Source organism: Anoplopoma fimbria, chromosome 11 (genome assembly GCF_027596085.1).
Source record: "Anoplopoma fimbria isolate UVic2021 breed Golden Eagle Sablefish chromosome 11, Afim_UVic_2022, whole genome shotgun sequence".
NCBI lineage: Eukaryota > Metazoa > Chordata > Actinopteri > Perciformes > Anoplopomatidae > Anoplopoma > Anoplopoma fimbria.
The window spans coordinates 1302693-1327133 of record NC_072459.1 but is presented as its reverse complement, the minus strand read 5'-3'; the positions used below and the strand labels follow the sequence as shown (position 1 = coordinate 1327133).

The 24441-nt window shown below is 42.2% G+C and overlaps 1 protein-coding gene across 2 annotated transcripts; it reads left to right on the top strand.

The window, feature by feature from the left end:
- The first annotated feature begins 4694 nt into the window (after positions 1–4694).
- LOC129097972 (septin-9-like) lies at positions 4695–24306 on the top strand. Of its 2 annotated transcripts, none has more exons than XM_054606902.1 (10): positions 4695–4742; positions 14768–14977; positions 16365–16493; positions 16836–16917; positions 17077–17214; positions 19440–19557; positions 21217–21312; positions 21482–21578; positions 22410–22461; positions 23003–24306. In XM_054606902.1, exons 2-10 carry the CDS (start codon positions 14803–14805, stop codon positions 23142–23144), a joined length of 1029 nt encoding a protein of 342 aa, XP_054462877.1. In that variant the 5' UTR covers positions 4695–4742; positions 14768–14802; the 3' UTR covers positions 23145–24306. The 2 variants fall into 2 exon arrangements, with proteins under 2 accessions (XP_054462877.1, XP_054462878.1); XM_054606903.1 differs by lacking the exon at positions 4695–4742 and adding an exon at positions 12488–12533.
- The last annotated feature ends 135 nt before the right edge of the window (positions 24307–24441 follow it).

Here is a 24441-nt window from a genome sequence, read left to right as displayed (position 1 = left end):
GATGACAAGTATGTCTCAAAGCAATATTCAGGTGGCCATATGAGAACTGAAACAGGTTTTGTTTTTTGTTCGTCCTGCTCATACTGACCAGTAAGAGCATGGAATACACATTCCTCATTCTATGCAAAATATATTTGTAAGTTTATCTGAAATTAATTTGAGACTTCAACAGCGTGAGGTAATCAAATCAAGTATCTTCTAAAGTTACTGTCTATATACCAACTTCCCTTTCAAGAAGGCTCACAAAGAGTTAAATGCTTCACCAATCATCTGGATGAGTGCCAGTTAATACTAAAAACACACAATGTGCCACTGTTAATACTAAAAACACACAATGTGCCACTGTTAATACTAAAAACACACAATGTGCCACTGTTAATACTAAAATCAAAATGTGATCATAGAATAAAGAGTGCTCACCTCCTTCAGTCTGCTGCCGTTAAGTATCCGATCTGTGTGTTTGTGTGAGAGCCTGCTCAACTCCTCTTAGGTTTCTGTTTCACTGTAAATGAAATTGGGAAATCAAGGGTTGCCTGTGGTTACAGGGAGTTGCATAAGGGAGAATCATCTGGGAGTCCTTACTGCTGGAGCATTACAGTGTTGCCTGGATTTTAGTTAAATGCTTCACCAGTCATGTGGAGTATTCCCATGATGAATACTAAAAACGAAACTAGTGATCAGAAAATAATAAAGCTCACCTGCACTGGTCTGCTGCCGTCAGGTATCTGATCTCAGTGGAGGCATTACTAGGTTACGGTTGCTCTGTAAGTTAAGCTGGCTAAACAAGCATTGCTTCTAGTAACAAGATGTTCAGTAATTGTTTAATTATGTCCTTGTTTCTTTTTTCCCCTTTTTTTTTTTTGCATTTATACTATTGTCAGATTTTGATTGTTATTTGCATTTCATGCCGATATCTGCCTCAAGAAGGTGATGAATTTAGCATTTCGCCCTTTATTGGACTTTTCACAATAGAGTGTTCCAGCAATTGTTAGTTGAGAGACAAGGATGACCACCCAGTTTTATGTTTTTTTTAATCTAATATTTTCCCCTCCATAAAGGAGTCTTGGTCTTAATTGTGGTGCTATTATATTTAAATCTCCTTGAGACATCCTTTTCAACAGTTAGCAAAATATAAGCAGTAAAAAACAATGTTCGACCAATACTATATATATTATACAACTACATACAATACTACTATATATATATATATGTCTGTCTGTCTGTCTGTCTGTATATCTCTGTATATTGTCTGTCTGTATATCTGTCTGTATATCTGTCTGTCTGTGTCTCTCTCTATCTGTATATATGTCTCTCCTGTGATTGTCTGTAGAATGAGGAACAGTTACAGTTGTGTTACTATAGTATGTTTAATAGCCCTGCTCACTGCCTGTACTGCTGCAATTCTACCAGCAACCAGCAGGAGATGCTGTTACACAGGTAGTTTGTCTCACACACCTGGAAGGTATCGAGCCTTGAGCTTGTGAAAGCTTTGTGGCAGTGCTGCGAATAAAGTCCATTATAGTTCACATTATGACCATACCTCACAGCAGATCAGCTGCTCGTTCTGTTTGTATACATCCAGCGTTTTCTCAGAGTGGGTTCATGTTTCTCTAGATATCCTGTCTGGAGGCTTTGGTAGTCCCTGTGGGAAAGATGAAAAGGTCCACACAAATCCACACAAAGGAAACCTTTAGTTTCTCTGTGGTCACCACCCACATCTTTCACATGAGCAGCACACGAGCATCATACAACAATGCCGTACCAACGAGGCTCTCAACATGTACAGAGATACTGAGAATGCAGTAAACTTTACAGATTGTTGTAGAGAAAATTGAGAACAATAATTGTCATGACGGCAAACTTGCAGGACACAAGGTATCTCCCTGTGTTCCCTTTGTTAAATTGTGTTACGCTCACAAAAGTTCATATGTAGCATACTTTTCACTCTTTCTACAAAGGAAAAACCAGCCTCTGATGCATTTACTGTAATGCACCCAGTGATTCATGCTACTTCTATCCATCCAGTTGTTCTGGAAGTCCTTGGACAGCTGCAGGGAACACTGTCGGGGGTCAGCCAGGCAGCCCTCTACTCTGTCACTCCATCTCCAGTCAGCTCGAAATATATGTTATTTTATCTGAGATGGCCATGTCCCCAGCATGGCAGCTACTCTTGAATAAAGCAACATGCCAAGCTATGTGTGATGAAAATGATTGCTGGCTCACTCTGCATGCAGGGTCCACTCAGGAGTCAGTGACTTTAAGGAGAGGCTTTGACAGGGAGGGGATGGAAATCTTTTTTAGACCTATTAATAACATCTGTAAAGTCATGTGTCGGCTTGCATATCTTTCTAGTTGACGCAGACTGAGCTATAGGAGAACCTGCAGTGAATTGGAGTCTGTTGGGCAGATTTACACTCTGGACTCTGGGGAGCTCAGAAAAACCTTGACTCAAGGGTTTGGGGTAAAAAGAGAGAAAGATGAGCCTGAAGTTTTCAGTGAGCCCAAAATATTGTAAAAGAGTTTTGCTCCTGAGGGGCAGTGGTGTGGGGAAGAGCTCAGAGTTGTTCAGCCTTTTCATTTGTCTTTTCAAACGACAGAGCAACTGTGCCATGTCAGCGGATACTTCTGCGTCATTAAATTCATTGAATTTGTGTTTTAAATGTTTGGCCTTTAATGGCAAACAGAAAGAACATGTGGCTTTTCTTTGCCTCTGTTAAGTAATGTAAAATGTATTTTTTTTTGTCCCTCTCGTCATTGTCATGTCTGCATCTTCCACAGGGCAGCGTTGTAAAGAAGCAATGCCTTTTACAAACTCCAGTAGGATATGCTGTTAAGTACATGAAAATGAGGCCGAGTTGATTTAAAAACCCAACACGCAGCGACCAGCAAACTCCCTCTGGTAGCTTCTAATCGCACAAGTAACTCCTGTCAGTTTTATCTACGTTTCAGTATCTCCTGATTAAACACTGCTCTTTTATTGGGGCGATAAAGTGGAGTTTCATGCAGAGGGAGATAAGAAGAGAGAAGGTAAAGACTGGCCAGTTTTAAGACGGGGAGCTGGCGTTTTGGGAAAATGTAAAGTTTCCCGCATTGTAAAACTAAGTATAACGGTGGTTTATTTCAACTCCTTATTTGGTATGTCCGGGTGTCCACACTAACAACTCCATCTGTGTTTGTGTGTTTTGTCTTATTGTTACTGAGTGTATATATATATATACTGTATTTTGATATAGTGCAGATCTTTGAAGGCCCATAACGATGCTTCAGATGGTTAGATGGACATGCTATACATTCTGCACTGGGTGTAACGGGCATTTAACACGGAGGTGCCAGCATGTGCTGAGAGAAGAAGTTTATCTTGGCAGTGAAATGTGTAATGAAATGATACAAATGTATCTTTCCAGCCAGTTGTGCCTGATTTTTACGAAACATGACTCTTCATCTGAAGGAATGCAGGTGTTGTGGCTGTAAGGTTGCACTCAAGCCCCTGCACTGGTGTATAATTACACTTCCTGTGAGGCTGCAGACAGCTGTTTCCTCTCCTCTTTAATCACACAAATACATACTCTATAAGAATAGTAATTAGCCAAAGTAATTGGTTCGTTCCCAGGTTTTAAAAAAAAAAAGTTAAGGCTGCATTTTTGACTATTCAACAGAAAATCTGCAATTTTTTACTTTCATTTTACTGTCATTCCCCTATTTGGGTTTCTGCTACACATCATACATCAATGTTGGAAAACTTTGACCTGATTTGCTGCCCTGTTTTTTAAAAGATTTCAATTGACTGCATCCTCAAACGTTGCTGTGTTGGCTCTCTACCTGGTAACAGGTTTATAGTGATAATGGAAATAATTTTTACATCGTGCTAGGAATGTGTGAGGATGTCCACAGTTTGTTCACTTGTCTCTGTATTTGCTGTAAAATTATGCAACAATCAACTTTTTCAACATACCTTCCTTTTTTTTTTGAGAAAGAACAAATGTCTTCAAATCCTCTGCTCATCCTGCAAGACACACGAATGCCTGTGAAAGCGGCAGACCTCATTCATAGAGGACGAAGACAACCCAGAGGTGTTTGTACCTTGGAAACTGAGAGCAAAGTGTATCGGAGCACAAACAGCTGACAAAGGGAATCTTGGTAGTTTGTCGTGATGTGTGTCAGGTCGGTGTGAGAGGAATGAATGGGATGTGATGAATGTAGAGCCTGAGGAGCAGATGAGAGGGTCAGGTCGGATAATTAGGGTTGTATACCCCGGGAGTTTAGGAGAGGGACATTCAGCTGGCCCAAAGGCTCGTTCAACATCAGTGTAGACACACACACACACACACACACACACACACACACACACACACACACACACACACACACACACACACACACACACATTCTCTGCCTTCGTCTCTAACATCCAGCTCATTTCTTCCCCTCTCACAATGTTTAAACTACTTTTTCATAGTTCATTTTTGTGTGCATATGGGATGGACGTTTTTTAATTTATTTCTGTGTTGGAGTGTGTGTGGGTGGAGGGGGGGGATTTGAAGGAAGTGGGCGTCTCTGGTCGCCCCTCCCACCCATGCCTGTCACATGACAGGCATGGGTGGGAGGGGCCGGCAGAGAGCTTCCACAGCCTCGGCAGAGTTCGGCCTCTCACTGGAGCACTGCACTTTGGCAGAGAACGACTCACATACACACACACACACACACACACACACACACACACACACACACAGAGTTCACACACGGTGAGTGTTTTGCATACCGGGAGAGAGTGTGTGTGTGCGTGGGTGTGTGTGTGTGTGTGTGACGTGGGTGTGTTGGAAGTAGAGGGAGTCAATTTTCCTTTGTTGTGTCCTCTTCTTTTGCATGTTCCTTCTCTTCACTGGAAGAACAGATTTGATCATCTGTTGTTTTCCTTTTGCTTTCCTTGATAAATATCTCTGCATGCCTTCCATACTTGAATCAGGAGACCAGCTGTTTAAACGTGTCTGAATGCAACTGTTGTTTTTTAGCAGTTGAGAAGGCTGCTGATGCATTTGCTGCATAGAAAAGTGACTTTTGAGTTCAGGAGTTTTTCAGTTATGATACTCGTGTTTTTGCATTAATGTGTAATAACCATTGTTGAGGTTTTTCATTCCCTCTGTCTTTCATCCCATTAATGGTGTGTGTGTCTGCTCTGTGTCAAGCTCTGTATTCAGTCTGTATGTACATACGTATACAGAGGGACGTTCATCATGTTTCAGCCTCTACTTTGTTTAAATTCACGTTTCCTCCCTCCTGACTTTGTCCACAGTCTGGACGTGTTCTGCTGTTTCTGACAATGATCCGTTACATGATCGAGTAGCGAGCACTCAGAAGTCTGTGTGTGTGTGTGTGTGTGTGTGTGTGTGTGTGTGTGTGTGTGTGTGTGTGTGTGTGTGTGTGTGTGTGTGTGTGTGTGTGTGTGTGTGTGTGTGTGTGTGTGTGTGTGTGTGTGTGTGTGTGTGTGCAGTGTGTGCAGCAAAGTGAAAGGTTAGATCCACACAGTCGTGGTTAGGAGGGTTTCATTTACAGGAGAGTGCGGAAGGGAATTATGAAGTTTAGTTTCTCCTTTGGAAAGTGGTCGTTATTCCTTTCTATTCAGAAACGCTATGTAGCAAATTCTGACCGAAATCAAAGGATATTTAGTATTTTTTGTTGTTGTTTGAGCTGCTTTGTTCACCTCACAAATCTTTAGTTTCTCTTTCAAGTCTCTCTGTCTGTGTTTAAATGTGATTGTGTGACCCTCTGGTTAACTGTCTCTGTGGTAGAAGTTGTTAGAAGTTGAGCGCCTGCATTGTGTCATCCAGGCTTTGTTGCCTGAGGAATACAAGGCATTGCTCTCTGATAATATCAAACCGATGGAAAACAGCAACCCCCCTTCACCTTTTAAGAGAGTCACCCGCCTCTGTTTTGCCTCACAAGCATGCACACACACACAGACTTTGACACACACACACACACACACACACACACACACACACACACACACACACACACACACACACACACACACACACACACACACACACACACACACAGGCAGCTGTTGAAAGGAGCTCTGTTGTGGCCCCCTGTGCATTGCCAGGCGAGAACAGACAGTGGCCTTTCACCAGTGTTTGATGGGACGCTGAAAAGGTCATCGTTACCTTCTGCATCTTGAATGTCTTTGTGTGTCTGTGTATGTTTGAGTCGGTGCAGTAAGATTATGTGTGTCTGTTGTGGAATTCAGCATCATAACTTTGAAATGCAAGATGCCTCCTGAATGTAACCGGAGCTCTGTCCTGTAGAATTGATAAGGTTTTGTCTCTAGCTTAACATGCTGCACATTCTCAGAATAGCACGTTTTCAAGTGTGTGTGGATGTGCAGTGAAGCTTGCAAGTTATGTTTATTATAAGAATGGGTTGTAACATGTGAGGTATGAGAAGTTTTTCTTAAATTGTCACTTTAGTCTTAAAATGATATTCAGGAAACAGAACCTTTACTGCCCCTCATCTGTCACAAAAATATCAGGAGGCCATAATTCTTGACTCATGTTTAACCTGCTTTGCACGGAGTCAAATGGTAGAAAATAAGAACTGAATGAAAAGGGAATGACACTTTGTCTAATGTCAATGCAGGAAATCATCAGTAGTTAGACCTCCTGAAGGTTTTCTCTGCTGTTGTAGTCTTGAGCTTTGTATGTGGGTCCTTTTTTATAGTCCATAAATACTGCTGGAGAGGACCAGAGTGACAGGCCTTATAACACACACACACACACACACACACACACACACACACACACACACACACACACACACACACACACACACACACACACACACACTGGTTGTGGAGTGTGTCAAAGAGCCTAAGGATTCCTGCTTGTTGTGCTGTTGATGGAACAATAGGTGTGTGTCTGTGCACGTTCACACATACACAAACATGTTTTCGGTAGCCGTGGAAACCTTAAGACTCCCTGTCTCAACTCTGAGATAGAGTTGACCTCCTTAATTAAGCAAGCGTTCAATTACTGCAGCTTTCTTCTTCAGAAGCAGTATGAGTACTGCTGTCTCATGTTCTGCTGCACATCGACATACAACATAACCCTTTTATAAGAGTTTTACATCATCTGGCTGTTGTCCCTGATGTGAGGTATGTGAGGACAGAGGTCAGACTCCTGACCCCCCTGACCCCTGTAGACCCACGCTTGCTTTCAGCCAACCGTTTCACTGATACACTTTGACCCGCAGACTGAGATTAACAACCCACAGCCAGGCTAAGGACTTTAACTCCTGTCAGTGAGCAGCTAGCAGACAATAGCTAGCTAACTTATTATTCAGCCTGTTTGCAAAGAGCCTCAGAAAATTGGCATCTTCCTGATTCGGTTATCTTTTGTGTAGACATACTTGGGGATTAATGTTTAGCTGTGGCTTTGGGCTAGAAAATTGTTTTGTAATGACTAAAAATTCTGTCAATTGCAGGAATGTGGTATTGCTTTTTTAAATGTAGATGTTGAGTTATAAATAAATGAACCATGCAAAATGCACTTTGTTGCAGTTGAAGAACTCTTTTCTTACGAGCTGCTCGGCGTCAGAAGCCTTTTAAAGAATCTAAAAAACAGGCTCTGTTGTGCACAACCACCGTGTGGAGGCTGAACACATTCCTCTGGCAGTCTAGACAAACCTGTGGTCTTCTACTGTCATTATTGCAATTTACAAACATTTCTCAAATGTCTGAAGAGCAACATTTGCACTGACTGAATAAAACCTGGGCCTTGAAGACCAAAAGAACCAGGATTGAATTGAGTCTTAGAAACCAAGGAGCACTGGTTTGATGCTGTGGAGAGGTGACAAGTAGAAGCAGTACAAACATGCATATCAAATACTGCATGTTGTACGTCATGAATAGAGGAAAGTGTATCACATGTATGACTCACAGACAGATGCATGCTCAGTGTCCAGGGCCAGGTGACGCGATGAGCGAGTTGGACCCTGCGGGGGTCAAAGGGCACATTTCTCCAGAGAGCTGAACAAGGAGGACTCTGGGAACTGGGCCTTGCTGCACAAACACTGTGACTTTAATAACACAACAGACCATGTTTGCACTACCACCACTCCAATTTCCCCCCTTTTTTATTATGAGATTCACTGTCAGAGGGTGGGAAAAAGTGTTTGGGTGTATGTGTGTGTTTGTATCCCTCCCATGGGCCGGCCCTGAACCCATGTGGTCTGGGGTATCTAATTGGCTCTGTGCTGGAGGGCTGTTGGAGCCCCAGTTCAAAGTAATATTGAATAAGATTTGCAGTCGCCCACAAACTTCTGGAGAAGAATCTGGGTCACCGTCAAAGCAAATGTAGCCACATTTAAGATGAGCAAGAAGCAAAACCTCCTTTGTCCTGTCTGGGAATGTAAATAAAGGAGAAGAGGAGCAGATGTTTTTCAAAGAAGGTATTAACAATGGTTCCACTCATCGTGATGAGTCATCCTGAAAGTGTTGTAAGTGTGGACAGTACTGTACTGGTAAAGAAAACATGATTTGTATATCATGGCTCATACAAATTGAAGAGATTAGGTGGTACTTTCTACTTTTTTCACACAGTCCTATAAGTGTCTAAATAAAGGGAAAGAATTATCAGAGTTTAAAGAGTTTTTATTGAGTGAATCACTCTCCTGCATATAAACGTCCAAGTTTCCAGTCCTTTTTTTCTTCTCAGAATTCCTCTCTTGTGATTTTAAGTCAGTTTGTACAGAGGGTCAAACCACTGGTTAGTCATAAAGGGTAGAACCTCAGCGCCACTCTTTTCCAACCTAAACTGGAACCATGACCTCTGACCTGCTCGCCACGCTGTCAAGATCAACACCCTGGACAGCTGAGGCTCGGCTCGGTGGTTTGGACCGCATCTCCACTAAGCATAGACAGCACAGTCGCAGTTCTTCTGTTATTCTTTTCTTTAAAAAGGCAACGTAGAGGGACATGTTGAACTGGTTTCAACTGTATTTACATCCCTGTTTGGAGGTCAGTGTGTAGTTAGTGAGGAATAAATCACTATTACTATTCTCCTTTTCCCCGTTTCCTCTCGTCCTCCTCCTTCATTCCAAACTCCTTCCTCTGTCCTCTTTTTTTTTTACCTCTCCCTCCTCAATAATCCTTTTCCTTTTTGCTTCTTCTCTTTATCTCATGCTTAAACCTGCACTCCTGCCATCTTCTTCCTCTTCCTAACTGCATCTTTTCTTGCTGCGTTTCCTTTTTGCTCATTCTTCTCGTGCCTCCTCTCTTCTCCCCTCCAGAATGCTTTGTGCTATAGGAGACTGTCGGCCATATTTAAGATAAGATGAGATAAGATAGTCCTTTATTAGTCCCGCAGTGGGGAAATTTGCAGGATTACAGCAGCAAAGAGGATACAAAAAGCAAAGTAATCAGATGCTGCTGGAAGAAAAAAATAACATTCTTTAGTGCCTGTAATTGAAAACAGGAACACAGCAAGTCCAATGAGTCATTCTCTGCTTTCCAATTTCGCAAATTAATTTTGCTTTTTTTTTTTACAGACTCAAAGGAAACACATTGTCGATGCAATCCCAAAACTGGAACTGATGCAGGGGAAAAGCTTTTAGAGTAGAGCTGAGGCATGTTTAACTCTTACATCGGTGATGGATGGTGGACATTATGAGGAATTTTATAGCTTTACAATCCAAATCAAAGTTTTGGAACAAAATAAATGTTCTTTACAGTGAGTTTAACTCAGGAAACAAAGGTAATCTGCTCTATCTGGACTGTGTGGGTGTGGTTTCATCAGATTTGACTGACAGTTGTTGTGTTGTGTGATTGGTGCATTGATACATTATGGCCAATATCCCTTCAAAGCCTTTTTAAAGCTAGTAATACCGTCATCATCATGAATATAGCCTCTTTCACACACAGTTCCTGGTAAATTACTGCGATAACCTTTCGGGTGCAAGGGACAGCCCACAATATGGAGGTAACATGGTAGTTTTCAGAAACGTGAGGCAAGGAGCTGTTTTTGTCCGGTTCCAATGTTCTTGTAATGTAATATATATTCACCCACAAAAGCATTGCTTACTTGGTTAATCGTAAACGAGTAGCCGATTCCGATCCCTCATCAGCGTCAGAGTCTTGTGATTGGTTTGCTCGATTCACATGAAAGCTTCCTTCATCAGATGGATGTAACCCTTTACGTTGTTACTGCTTTCATTCACTAAACAGCCGCATCTACATTTCCCTGAACTGTTACTAGGTCTTGAGGTGGTAAATTGGTGGTACTGATTTCCCTGAATATTGCCCCCTTCTCACATTCACACAAAACCCCATGCATCCCTTCTTTGAAAGGGACAATCGCCTTCCTTCATATTAAAGCCTTGGTAATACTCCAAACGGACTCGTACATAGAAACCTGCAGACTTCACAGGTACACCCTCTGTTAAAGCATTTCACTTCACATACATGTCACTGATCCTCCAAGGAAAGTAGTAGTTTCTAGGACCATTTTTATTATGCCCACGGTGATAAAGTTATAAAAAAGTGATCGTTTTTTAAGCTGCCTTGTTGACCCAGAAAAAGTAACCGTTCTGCAGGGTTGCTCTGGGTTTAGAGGGGTAATGATCCAACCTGCTGTCTGCTGACATCTCTGTTTACTGGCTCAGAACCATCATAGGTCTGCAGCACATCATGGAAGAGCTGAAGGTATGAATGCCTCTGTCTGATGAATGGTCAGATTATCCAGATGTTTTACTAGTTTACCCTTCACCAGTCCTGTTCCCTCTCAAAACAGTGACCCGGTGAGTCCACTTGTTGGGTTTGTAGTTTACTGAAATTGATGACAAAGGACTGAAGCGGTTTACTACCTGAGATGAAAGTGATGGATCTCCATTGTTGGGTAGAGCTGGGTTTCCCACAGTAATGCTGCAGCACTTTGTGTTCTTCTGTGTGTGTTGTATGTTTGCCAACTCTTTTACGGTGTTGGACTCAGCTTTGGCTCGGGCAAACGGCAGTAAACAATGCTCTGAAGAGTCTTTCTGATTCTCTCTGGGAAACCAGCTAGTTAAGATGTTGGATACATGGACACATCTTTCTGCCTCTCCTCCATTCACTCTGTGTTCCTGTGGCTTTAGATTTTTTCCACCCACACTGTGAGATCGGTGTGTGTGCTTACTATTTGTTAAACAGAGCAGACAGCTTGTTAACACAATAGATGTGGGTGGTAGTGTTCGCAGTACCCTGTACTCAAACAAGGAAATGGGACACTTATTTTAGTACAAGACCTCGTATTAGATGCAGGTCCTGTATTGGTTTGTACACACAAACCCATCAGAAATAGAAGTACCAAAATAAAAAGGCCAGATCACAGAGCCACTCATTTAGACCTAAACTCTCAGGGGGACATGTATCTGTGATTTCATTATGGATTAGGTGAATCTAGATAAAATACATTATTGCTCATTTACTCCCCTTTTTAACTCTTTTGAACTGATCACAAAAAGAGGTGTGGTTACAGAAGTGGAGAAGGGTAGCATCTAGGTACCAAACAGATGTAGGGCTGCAACAACTGATAAATTATTAAGATGGTTATATTGATCAATGAATAAAAAAGTGAGCCATGTTTATCACTGGACTTTAGTAAATAATTTCCTAAAGTCCAGGGTAATGTTTTCGACAGTTCCTTCATCCAACAGTCCAAAGTGGTTCAGTTCACTATCAAGAAGAAATGCAGCTAATTCTTGGAATTGAGAAAGTAGAACAGTTGAATGTTTTGGATTATTACCTTTTTAAAATAAAACATTTTTTCAGCTGTAATATGCCTCTGACATTTTGACCATTCAGTGTATTCAGAGTGTCTATCATATTAACAGAGGAGGAGGGTTATTTGTTTTAATGTTTTGCAGGTGTAGCTGCTTTTTGGATGATATTTGAGCTCTCTGAGGCGGATACGTTATCTCAAGTGTCTGTTAACCCCATTCATTTTATGTCCGTTCCCTTTGATGTTCTGCTGGCATCCTGCCTCAGGTGAGGCTCGGTTGTCGCAGCCTTACCTGGCAAGGTGTGCTAGCCCCTGGCCAACATCTCTCTTTACAGCACACGGCTATCAAAGAAGTGTTGGCAGAGCAGAGAGGAAGCCTGACATGAAAAGTGACATAAAAAGAAACAAATTAAAGGAGGTGACATCAGGAGAGTATAGAAAAGGGAGAACTGTAATGTGAAAACTAAAAGGGAGGAAGGATGAGGAGGTGGAATGTAATGTCAGACTAAAGAAGACAGAGGAGTCAAACAGGAGACACAATAGAGATGGAGTGGAGAGGAGAGGAGGGCAACGGATGACAGGAGAGATTGGACAGTATCAGTGTGTGGAGAGAGGAAAGGGTGAGGTTGAGAGAGAGAAAAAGACACGAGCAGAGGTACGGGAATGTGGGAGGAGCGGGGGAGGAGGTGGAGGTGGAGGGCAGTAAGTCACAGTAAGTTGCTGACTGACTGCTGGAACAGGATGGGGAAGTGGTGAAGGAGGCCGGGAGGGCTGCTTCCATAGGTGGGTCTCTAGGACACACACACACACACACACATGCACACAATGGAGCACATTATAAAAGTAAGACTACCTTGATTTGAGTTTTAGCAGTGGTGTTATTCTTTACTGGATTTCCTCCATTAATCAATGCAGTGCCAGGCAGAAGTGTGTGGACTTTTCTGCTTGTCATTCTCTGTTGATTTAAATCCAAAAGCTGTGCGAGTGAACCTTCTAGTTGTCTGGACTTCTTCTCCCTGTGACAGGCCAAGTTTTGTGGAGTGAAATTTGTGTCCGAGCTGGAAGCCAATAGCTGTTTAATTCTTGGCAGCAGCTGACGGCCTGCGTGTGTGTGTGTTCATGCTTCGTGTGTGTGTGTGTGTGCGTGCGTGCATGCCTACAGGTCAGCTATGTGATCAAATGGAGTAAAGGCTGTGTGTGTGTGGGGGGGGGGGGGGGGGTCATTGCGTTTACTGTGTGTAAATGCACAAACACAAGTGTGTGTGAGTGTGTGAGTGTGTGAGTGAGACCAGGGCTAACTGGGTGAGCGGATCAGGTTTCACCCTCGGGAGTCTCCCTCTTTTCCACTCTCACATTAACAGGACAGTAACTCTGCACTGTGCAGAGCGAGGGAGGCCTTGTGAGGGGGAGCAGCTACATGAAGTACTGTACGTACATGGAGTACTGTACGTACATGAAGTACTGTACGTGCATGCTACATGGAGTACTGTACGTACATGAAGTACTGTACGTACATGAAGTACTGTACATGCTACATGAAGTACTGTACATGCTACATGGAGTACATGCTACATGGAGTACTGTACGTGCATGCTACTGTACGTGCATGCTACATGGAGTACTGTACGTACATGCTACATGGAGTACTGTACGTGCATGCTACTGTACGTACATGCTACATGGAGTACTGTACGTACATGCTACATGGAGTACTGTACGTGCATGCTACATGGAGTACTGTACGTGCATGCTACATGGAGTACTGTACGTACATGCTACATGGAGTACTGTACGTACATGCTACATGGAGTACTGTACGTGCATGCTACATGGAGTACTGTACGTGCATGCTACATGGAGTACTGTACGTACATGCTACATGGAGTACTGTACGTACATGCTACATGGAGTACTGTACGTACTACATGGAGTACTGTACGTACATGCTACATGGAGTACTGTACGTACATGCTACATGGAGTACTGTACGTACATGCTACATGGAGTACTGTACGTACATACACTCTGTAAAGTCTTCACCTACGCTGACTTAACACATAGTTCTGGTTGGGCCACTCTCTTCATGCATATTGGAGACCGTTGCAGTGTTAACATACCTCAGTGAACATGTTAAAAGTTGAATATTTATCTTACAATTGGACACACATCCGAAGGCATTCCACAGGAGGACATTAAGCTAATCATTATCAAAACCTCCTGCCAAGTGCATAGTACTGTAATTCTACAGAGTATATTTTCTAACAGTTTTCTGTTGAGTCCAAAGTCTGTATTGGCATGAGACCAGCAACCCCCCCCGCTGTTTAAAACCCAGGAGCTGTTTTAGCTTGTTTTTATTCAGTGACTTCAACTCCAGTCCTTCAACAGGTGCATCTAAAGCCCAGATAGTGTGAAATACTCTTATTTGCTTTCTTTGGAGAAGTTAGATTATATATTCGGACGTTAAATGTAGGGTTACAGCCAGGAGATTCTTAGCTTAGCACAAAGAGTGAAATCAGGTGGAAACAGCTAGCTGGACTCTGTCCAAAGGTATTCAAATCAACCCAGCAGCAACTCTGAGGCTCACTGTTTATTAACACGTTACATCTTATTTGATTAATACATACAAAAAACCAAGCATAACCTCCCTCCTCACTACAGATATGAGCTAGCATTGATCCTCTCACCGAACTCCCTGCCAATAAGTGTTTTCCCAAAATCTAGTATTGCTTTGGTTTTTTGTGCGTCTTGGTAGAGTCAGTGTTTCCTCATTCAACAGTTGTTTTCATCTGAGACTCAGTTGTGATGACAGATTCTTGTGTTGTGTGGATGTTTTCCCATACCGTGCTATCATACCATACTCTCGTCCACTTCCTCTTCTTACTTACATTACCTGTTTTTCAAATTTTCACCACTGCTAATCAGAAATGTATCCGTCACTTCCATCCACCTTCATACCCTCATATCACACCTCATCTCCTACCTTCTAACCGTCTCTTTCTCTTTCTCTGCCCCATCAGGGCCAGAGGTGATTCCCAGCTACAGCAGCAGTGCCATGTCTGAGGTGGCGGTGCCTGATGCTATGGTGACCCCGGCGGTGGGTGTGCCGTACGGGGAGAAGGCCGGTGGGCCCGGGGTTGACTTCAGTTACGTGGGCATTGACGCCATCCTGGAGCAGATGAGGAGGAAGGCCATGAAGCAGGGGTTTGAGCTCAACATAATGGTTGTGGGTAAGTAGTGCACATGTGTTTACCAGATAATATAACTTTTTTATTAAGCTATGATGATTGTGTTAGATAGCAAAGTTTACTCACATCACTGATAAGGTACTCTTTTTCTCTCTCCTTCTGTGAACCTTGTCATCAAGTGAGGAGTCTAAAGTCAACATCACATGTAGTACCAACCCGTTAACGTTCCACATAAACGTGTCTCCAAACATCGTCAGTCAGCTGTTATAAAATATGTCTCGTTATTCAGCTATGATGCAGTTTTCTCTCTAATCATGGCAGAAAATTGAGTCTTCAAACTTCTAATTAATAAGCAGCCACTTAAAAGTTAAACTCTCTTTCACACTTTGCCCTCATCTCTATGATCAGACACTTTTTAAAACAGGAGCTAATTACACATGCACACCTCAACGCTAGACCAGCCATCATAAACCCCACACCGCCTCCCACGGCCTGTCTCCTCTGGATGATGGCGCGCCGGTTGGGCTTGTGTTTCATCCTGTCGTAAAAAAAAAAAGTTTGTTTTAGAAGCAGCCTCAGGCTTGACACTGAGTTAAATGAAACTGTGGAGGCAAATAAAAACTGAACAAACTTGGTTTCCATGTTAAGGTGACGTTGTTTACCGCCGCTTTAAGAAAGGGGAAGGAATGCACCTGGCTCTGGACTGGTTTTACAGTTCCATGTTAGCATGTAACGTGTGGGCTGCTTGTACAGAACATGTAACGTGTGGGCTGCTTGTACAGAACATGTAACGTGTCTCCATAAGTATGAAGGTCTCCATGTTGACTTAACCTGAAGTTGAACTGTGAATGTCCGCTGCCCAGTGGGCCTCTCTAAACTCCTCTTCTTTAACCCGTGGAGATGTTAGCCTGGTGTGCAGGAGTCACAGAGGGTCCCATCCTTATGTTGGGGAGCATTTTACCAGCTAACTTCAATGTGAACGACAACCATTCATGCATGTTTATTTATTAAATGTCTGTGCAAATATTCTAATTGAAGGTTGTAGTTTTTATATTTACATCCATTCTTTCAACTTGGCTATCACCAAGAATTAAAAACTCAAGGTAGTATTTATTACAGGTCTGTTGGAGGGGGATTCTCCATTTCTGGTTGCTTTGTGCACAATAACCCAAGCCTTCTGATAGTTTTAGAATAACTGCTTTACTGTGGATCCAATCTCTTATTGATGGTGCGTTTGGGTTGGAGTCATGTGTCCTGATGGCTTTTCTGACAGTGTTTGAGCTGGCATAAACCTGCAGCTTGTCACTGCTTTAGCCCAAAAAACTGTCCAAATAATGGATCTGGGTTTTTTGGGTTTTTTTATGGCACCACTGTTACAGTGTGTGTCTGTCTCACTGTCTTCCTCTCTGACTGTGTTTTTGGCTTACAGGACAGAGTGGCCTGGGGAAGTCTACTCTGATGAACACGCTGTTCAAGTCTAAAGTCAGCCGTAAGTCCGTGCTGGCTACAGCCCAGGAGAAGATCCCCAAAACCATCGAAATAAAGTCCATCAGTCATGGTATGGCCCTCTACAACCCCTCCACTCTTCTTCTGTCTCTTCTTTTTCTGTCATCTGTTTCGCCAAAATACACTCCTCTCATACATTTACAGTACCTTATCCTTATTACACTCTACTTTTCTTTAATTATACTTTTCTTTAATTGCTATAATCACGGATGAAACAATCTTCAATTATACTGTATTCTTAGCCTCATAAAACCAACCTAGTTTACAATTTGGCTGCGGTGCAATTGCTGAATCATGCTACATTTTATTTATGTCAATATAGCGTGTGGTTTCGTAGTATTTTATAACGTGCACAGCGTGTTTCTGACGTTAACGTGTATTTCTTTGTGTGCAGACATCGAGGAGAAGGGAGTGAGAATGAAGCTGACCGTCATTGACACACCAGGTTTTGGAGACCAGATCAACAATGAGAACTGGTATGCTACTTTTTTACATCACTGCATTGACTATATAAACAGTGAAATATTTCAATTGTTTCTAACCAGATTCCCCTGTTTTTCTCCTTACTTTTCCTTCTTCCTCTGTCCATCCCTTCTATTCCCCTCCTCCCTCTATCCACCCCTGCCATGGACTAGCTGGCAGCCCATCATGAAGTTCATTAATGACCAGTACGAGGCGTACCTGCAGGAGGAGATCAACATCAACAGGAAGAAAAGGATTCCAGACTCTAGAGTCCACTGCTGCATATACTTCATCCCCCCGACCGGACACTGGTAAGAACACATTCAAGCATGGTTGAATATAGATATGAGAGAACAAAGTTTACTCAAGTTGAACACACACGATTTAGAAAGCCTGAATTTTGATTTTATCTTCTTCTTTGTCAGCTCCGAACAAAACACTAGAATGTTATCAGTGCTGCCATCAGTTGCCCTTCAATGAGAAAGAAAAAAAGATGTTGGACGCTTCAAAAGAAAAGTTCAACATTTTGGCAAATACACTTGTTCACTATCTTGCCGAGACTTTGATGAGAAGATTTAAACCTCTCCTAGTATAGATGAAGCTACTGCCAGCAGCATGCTAACTTATCTTAAAGGTGCACCGAGTAAACAACAGAAATGTTGGATTTACATTGAGCGCATTTGCAAATATATTTTAGATCCTGCATCGTCAACATTCATGTTCACTAGCTTGTAGTCTTCTTCGTCCTTCCTGCCTTCCCTGCAGGTTTCTGCGTTTCTTGGGGCATCACAGACACCCATAGGTCAGTGGGAAGCAACTGGGAAACACAAGAACAAAGTATGAAAACAGGCTAGACTAGCTCCTCCACATGTTCCCAGTTTTTGAATTACGCTGGCAGTAGTCTCATGTTTAGCATACAGACATTAGAGGGGTCTCTCTCTCAAAGTATTTTCACAGTGATGACCAAATGGGTAACAGTCAAGTCGTTTATGAAAAGAATTACAAACTAACTCAAACTTCAACAACTGCCCCTGTTACTGGCTGTAACTGTGTGCTGAGCATTGAGCTTTGTAAGCATATTCTTAGTCAGCTAACACTCATACATTTTTGATTAAGATCTGTAAAACTGTGTTTCTCCAAAAAGATTCATGCAAAAGCACCACTATAAACCTTGTGTTTACTAGAGATGTGCTCATAACTTTCTTGGAAACGAGTCATTTAGTGAACAAAGCAGAAGAAAACTTGTGGACTAAAAGAAGCAGCCGTTGAGCAGCTAAAAAGATGCAGATTTTCTTTGTTTGTTCCCAAGCTTTTCGGTGAGGCACTGTGAAACATTTCTTACCCCTCAGATTGAACACACACACACGCCCACACACATTTCTGCAGCACGATGCAACATATCCCATATCACCAGTCACACACACACACACACACACACACACACACACACACACACACACACACACACACACACACACACACACACACACACACACACACACACACACACACAGGCCCTGAAGCAGCACAATGTCCCAGGTTTCCATCCCTGGATCTCTTACAGAGACACACATCTGGCTCTGATCGGAGTGAACAAACTGCCGTCGTTCTCAGACCGGTGTTGTTTCAGCGCCTGGCTGTTCGGGGCTCAGAGGTTTGGCGTATACTAGCAGAAGAAATTAAGGGCAGGGTGCACACAGTTTCATGTGTCCGTCAAGTAGTGGATTCACGGAGCATTTTATAGCTTTTGCTTTTGTGTTTTTTTTGTGGAGTGCTGCGGTGAGTCTTGGGAAAATGTTGAAGGCAGCTGTGGATTGTCAGCGTTGTTTGAGCACACACACACACACACACACACACACACACACACACACACACACACACACACACACACACACACACACACACACACACACACACACACACACACACACACACACACACACAGTTGATCAGCAGCACTATTCATGTGCTGCACCTCTACTCATTTTTGTGTCATGGACGGTCTTTACTCTGTGTCATGGACGGTCTTTACTCTGGCTGGGGGCTGGTGTGAAAAGGCCCCCTGTCTCTGTGCCCCGACCAGCAACGCTTCATGTTGATCCGACTCTGCAGATGTCACATGGGCCGGCCAGCAGCTGCTCAAGGATTGCCTTAAAAAGTCTAATGGGAGAGAAAGAGAGGAAGGAAGGAAGAGACAGACAGAGAGTCTGTGTGGGTGTCTGGGAGCGTGCAATCAATTTTGCACTTTTGTCTTTGAGTGTGCTCGAGTGCATGGCACTCTTTGTTAACAATAGCTGGTCTTTGTCAGAGCAGGATCCTCTTTCATAACCAAACACAGATGCTTTAGTCCAACTGCAGCACACTCAAACTGAACACAACCTCATCAGATACAAGTTCACACGTATGAAGTGCAACAGCTTGAACTGTTAATACTGTATGTTAGTAGGTACATCTGGGAGAATTATTAGGAACATCTGCCCCCTGGTGGAGGAGTTCTGCATTACAAATAATGTAATGTTGTCTCTCCCCCTCTCAGTCTGCGGCCTCTGGATGTAGAATTCATGAGACGTCTCAGTAAGGTGGTCAACATCGTCCCGGTCATTGCCAAGGCAGATACACTCACCCTGGAGGAGAGGGACTTCTTCAAAAAGAAGGTAAAAAAATGTTCTCGTACCATTTCTTCTTTTGTTTATTCTTTAATAGATTTATGAATTTATTGATCTAACGTTTCTCTTTTTGCTATCTAGAAACACGCTCTGTTTTTTCTCCCTTTTCATGCGTACGTTGTTCCGTGTTTGTGGAGCAGTAACCAGAGATAAGTTCCTGTAGTTGCTCTCTGGACGGTCACAAAACATGGCTCGATTCCAGCGAGAGCTCAGAGCATCTGTCTCCGTCTTTACCTTTTACTTTCTACACTTCCTCTACACCGTTAATACGGCTGCAGCCCTTCATTTGTATGTTTTCATGGGCAGTCTTCAAGGATCTCAGGATTTCCTCTCCTCTCATTAGCAGCATAAGCCCCCTGGTGTATGCATGCATGTGTGTTTGTGTCTGTGCATGATTTAGTGTGTGCACATGCTAGGCATCCATCTTGAGTGGTTTTCTGTTTTGTTTGTACACAGACAGTGATTAACGACTAATCCCACACTTTTGGCGTAGATTAGAAGGCAGATTGGTGTTAATACCACCTTAATCTGTGCACTGTGCAGATTAAGGTGCATTTGTTTGATGTCTCTCAAGACTGCCTCAAGCAGGTCCGTCTAATTACTCCTTCAATTAAAGGCCTTAGTTTGTATCCTTTCAAATCTGTAGAGGGTTCAAAGTTTGTTGTGTTTCTCGTTGGCTGTGTTCACATCACAAAGGCCCGAATACAAGACTCTTTAGTGACACAGGTGGGATTTCTTTGCATCCGATTTTTTCCAATCAGGTCTGGCCCATTTTCATATGTGGTCCTAAAACCGGTCACTGGTCATGCTACCGCTGTGAGAACGGACATATTGGAATTCATGTGTGTTTTTCCACGTCATCCCTACAGTGTCAGAGCAATCTGTTGAAACTACAGAATTAAGAAAACCTCTCTCTTCACAAAACTATATGGCAGTGTGTCACTGTTTATCAGACAAAGATAATGTTTAACTGACAAATACGACTTTTTCTATATAAAAGTCAGCGTCATGTTTCACTCAGAAGTCCATAACCTTCATCGTTAATGCATGCAAGCATTATCAGAAAGCATCATGTTCATTCACTTCACTACATGAAGCTAAACTTACTTAGTTATGTTAAATCATTTTTTGCCAAATGAGTAAGTATTTGTTTTTGAGTCACAAGAAATCACAACTTATAATTTAGAAGTAAATGTTTACAGTTAAGCTCAACTCAAATTTAAAAATAACGTTAAAGGACGTTTTCCTCCAACAGCAGGAAACTGATGAAGTCTTTATTTCTCTCGTCAGTCATTTAAACATAAACTAAGAAATCAAACAGACTTTTAGAGGTTCACTTAGTTATTTAGATTAATTTGGCATGTTTCACAAAGTAGAACAGATAAAATGAAATCACGTGGATGTGTTCACTGACAGAGTCACTGGACTCCAACATCCAAAATCAAATGTTTTGATTTGTCACCTTTTTGTTCATGTGACTCCTTTCAGTGACTCCAAGATCCGTTCACACTTTTGTTCATGTGACTCCTTTCAGTGCAGAGATCCGTTCACACTGAATGTGAACAGAAAAGAGCCACAAAGATGTAACTGAGCATTGAACCCTGTAATGTGAACATTACCTTTAATGTTTGAACATTCTCTCACCAGATCAGGGAAGAGCTGCAAGCCAACGGGATTGACGTGTACCCTCAGAAAGAATTTGACGAGGATGCAGAGGACCGAATGATCAACGAGAAGATCAGGGTGAGGACACATTTCAAACATTTACACAAACATGAAGCAGGAGTTGTGACTCTATTATCCTCACTCCTGAACAGACATGCCTTTCCACAAAACGCTGTAATCCTGAAACCATTTTTAATGCACTTAAAATGAATGTTTCTGACTCCTTTGTCTGTTGATATGAAACCAGGAGATGATCCCGTTTGCTGTGGTGGGCAGCGACCAGGAGTACCAGGTCAACGGCAGGAGGCTGCTGGGGAGGAAAACCAAGTGGGGAACCATCGAAGGTACAACTCTCTCTCCTCTTCTTTCCTACAGTTTAACCACCTATTTCACTTTTTCAAATTGTTTTAAAGAGACACTTCCAGTCCAGAATCTGTCAGTATGTACATGACTAACCAGGAGGTGGTATGTTGAGAAGGGAGACTGGTAAAGACCTCTCTGAGGAAACAAAGATCCATTCAGTGTTCAGACGGGTGTCGTGTGCCATGCAGCTGCCTCAGGCCTCTAGCAGACGCCGTCTGTCTGAAGAGGTCTGATGTGTTTGCTCTGCATCTCAGACATCCTCTTTAGTATAACAAAGGATACACTGTGGAGGCTCTCATAGAATATGAAATTTGCTCAAATGTATTAAATCTAGTGGGGAGAAACCCCCCAAATATAGTTGTTTATGTGTGGTCTGTTGTTGTGTGTTCTCCTTTATCAGTCGGCCAATAGTGTCTTACTGCTGGATTCATCTTTCAATATTTCATTATGTTATCCACTCCAGACAGGAGGCACCATCCCTCTATCAAGTGTCTCATTACGGTTCATTTCCTCATTTCACACACACACACACACACACACACACACACACACACACACACACACACACACACACACACACACACACACACACACACACACACACACACAGATTTCTGAGCATTGAGGCGTATCTCTTCAGGAGGACTCTACAGGGTTCTGCTGTCATCACACTGAGATCACTGATTCCCCCTAGTGGACTGTTTAGGAAACGTAATGGCATCAAATCTAGATGTCCTGCTGTCCTTTTTGTGTGTTTTAGCTCACTTTCAATCTTTTCTAATAATTCATAACTTCTCTGTTTCCTTTTTTAGTCGAGAACATCGCCCACTGTGAGTTTGCATATTTACGGGATCTGCTCATCAGGTGAGGGAATTTTGTCTCCATATCATTTAAATTTTGTCTGTTTTCATGCAGTTTTGTGTCACTGTGTGTTTTATGACATCTATGATCTGCTTTGAATGATAATTTGCATGTGATATGGTTATTCAACAAATCTGTAAATCTGTTGGGATAAATATGCAGCCTCTATTCTGTCATCTGTCTAATAAAAGCAAAGAATGCAAAAACAAATCTTAAAAGAAAATGATTCCTATTCCCTAAACCCCATAAAAGAATCCAGAGACGGATAAATATGTAAATATATATAATAACAAAATGTAACTGCTGGACACAAGATGTCTCCTACTTCATTGAAAAGTACAACAAGAACAACTTTCGAGCAAACTTCTCCAACAGCAGCAGAAAAATGTGAAAAAACACAAAAATCCTCAAACGCAGTGCACAGTGAAGGCCAAACATCCAAAAGAAGTAACAACATGTTTTTGAGTGGAGAGGTTTTGAGGTTCATCCATCTCTTCTACTGGTTTCTACTGGTTTCTAAATGGTGTGTGTGTGTTTCTTCCAGGAGCCATATGCAGAACATTAAGGACATCACCAGCAGCATCCACTATGAAATGTATCGCGTGAGGCGCCTCAATGAGAACAACACGGTGGTGGCTCACGCCAACGGGATGCCACAACATCATCTGTCTGCCCACGAGATGTAGACCTCAGCTGGGTGTAATTCATTTGCTATGAGACTTTGACCTTCATCGACAGTCTTCCACCGCTCCAGTCCTCCACTCCATCCATCCCCGTCTCACCGGTGGGGGTAGAACCTTAACAGCCTGCCAGAGGGAACTGATCTTCACTGACTGGACTGCTCATGTCAGATTATTGCCTCGTTAACAAACACTATCCTCTCACTATCGCCGACACGGAGAGTGAAGAGACGTTTGGTTCTTCTTAATGTTCTTCTACATTTGACCTGCTTCCAGATCTTACCGTTAACTTTTGGTGCCAAAACAGAAACGACTTTCACTTTCATATCTCTCATTGTCAGAAACATGTTAATCTCCTCCACTTTTACTTTGATGTTTTAACTTTAATGTTTTGTTTTTTTTAGCAGTGCTTGTAATTCATTATTGCACTTGATCACTACATCGTCATTGACAAGCATGTTGGAATGGAGCCAAGCAGCACTTTGCCAACATGTGACGCACACACAGTCGTAGCGGTCCGTCTGTGTGTGAGGCGGTCAGTCAGCCTCCTCACCGTAGGTTAAAACACAAAAAGGTTATCAACTAGCACATCATATGTTTGTATTTTTTTTGTTTGTTCATTTTTAAATATGGATGTCCGGTCCTTGGCGTCTTTTTAAATTCCCATTAATGTCATTGTTTATTAATAGAAATATCTTAAAGAGCGATTTAAGATGAATAAGTATTTATGCACGATATAAAATGTGAAAGTTTATCATCAGTTGTGGTCCACTCGATCAGATTATTCACATACACACACACACACACACACACACACACATACTTTTCCTGCTTTTGGGCCCCTCCTAGTGCCTTATTTATTGGAGAATGTTTTCAAGCATTTTGGCCGAAACTGGAAAGAGAGCAGGTTTGTTGGCACAAGTTGACATTTGGACATTTTTCAATCTTCTTTTTCTGTTTTATCTCCAGTCTTTCATTGACCAGCCCACTTTTTTCCTCTATTTTTCATCATATACCGAGGGTCTTTATCAGTTTGAACCATATATAGATATTTCCCTAAGCTGTCACTGTTATGCTCTGTCCTGTATATTCTTCTGAGTTCTGATACATTTTTTTGTACTTGTATTATTGATAATAACAAATTTTCCTTTATCTTATTTTAAAGAAATAAAAATTAAAGTTGTAAATATATAATTTCTTTGATTATTCTTTTTTTTCTGCAGTAAAGCTTAAGATGAACAACGGGACTGTTTGAATCCATCAGCTCACGCAGAAATACACACTTAAGATCATTTTCTACTAT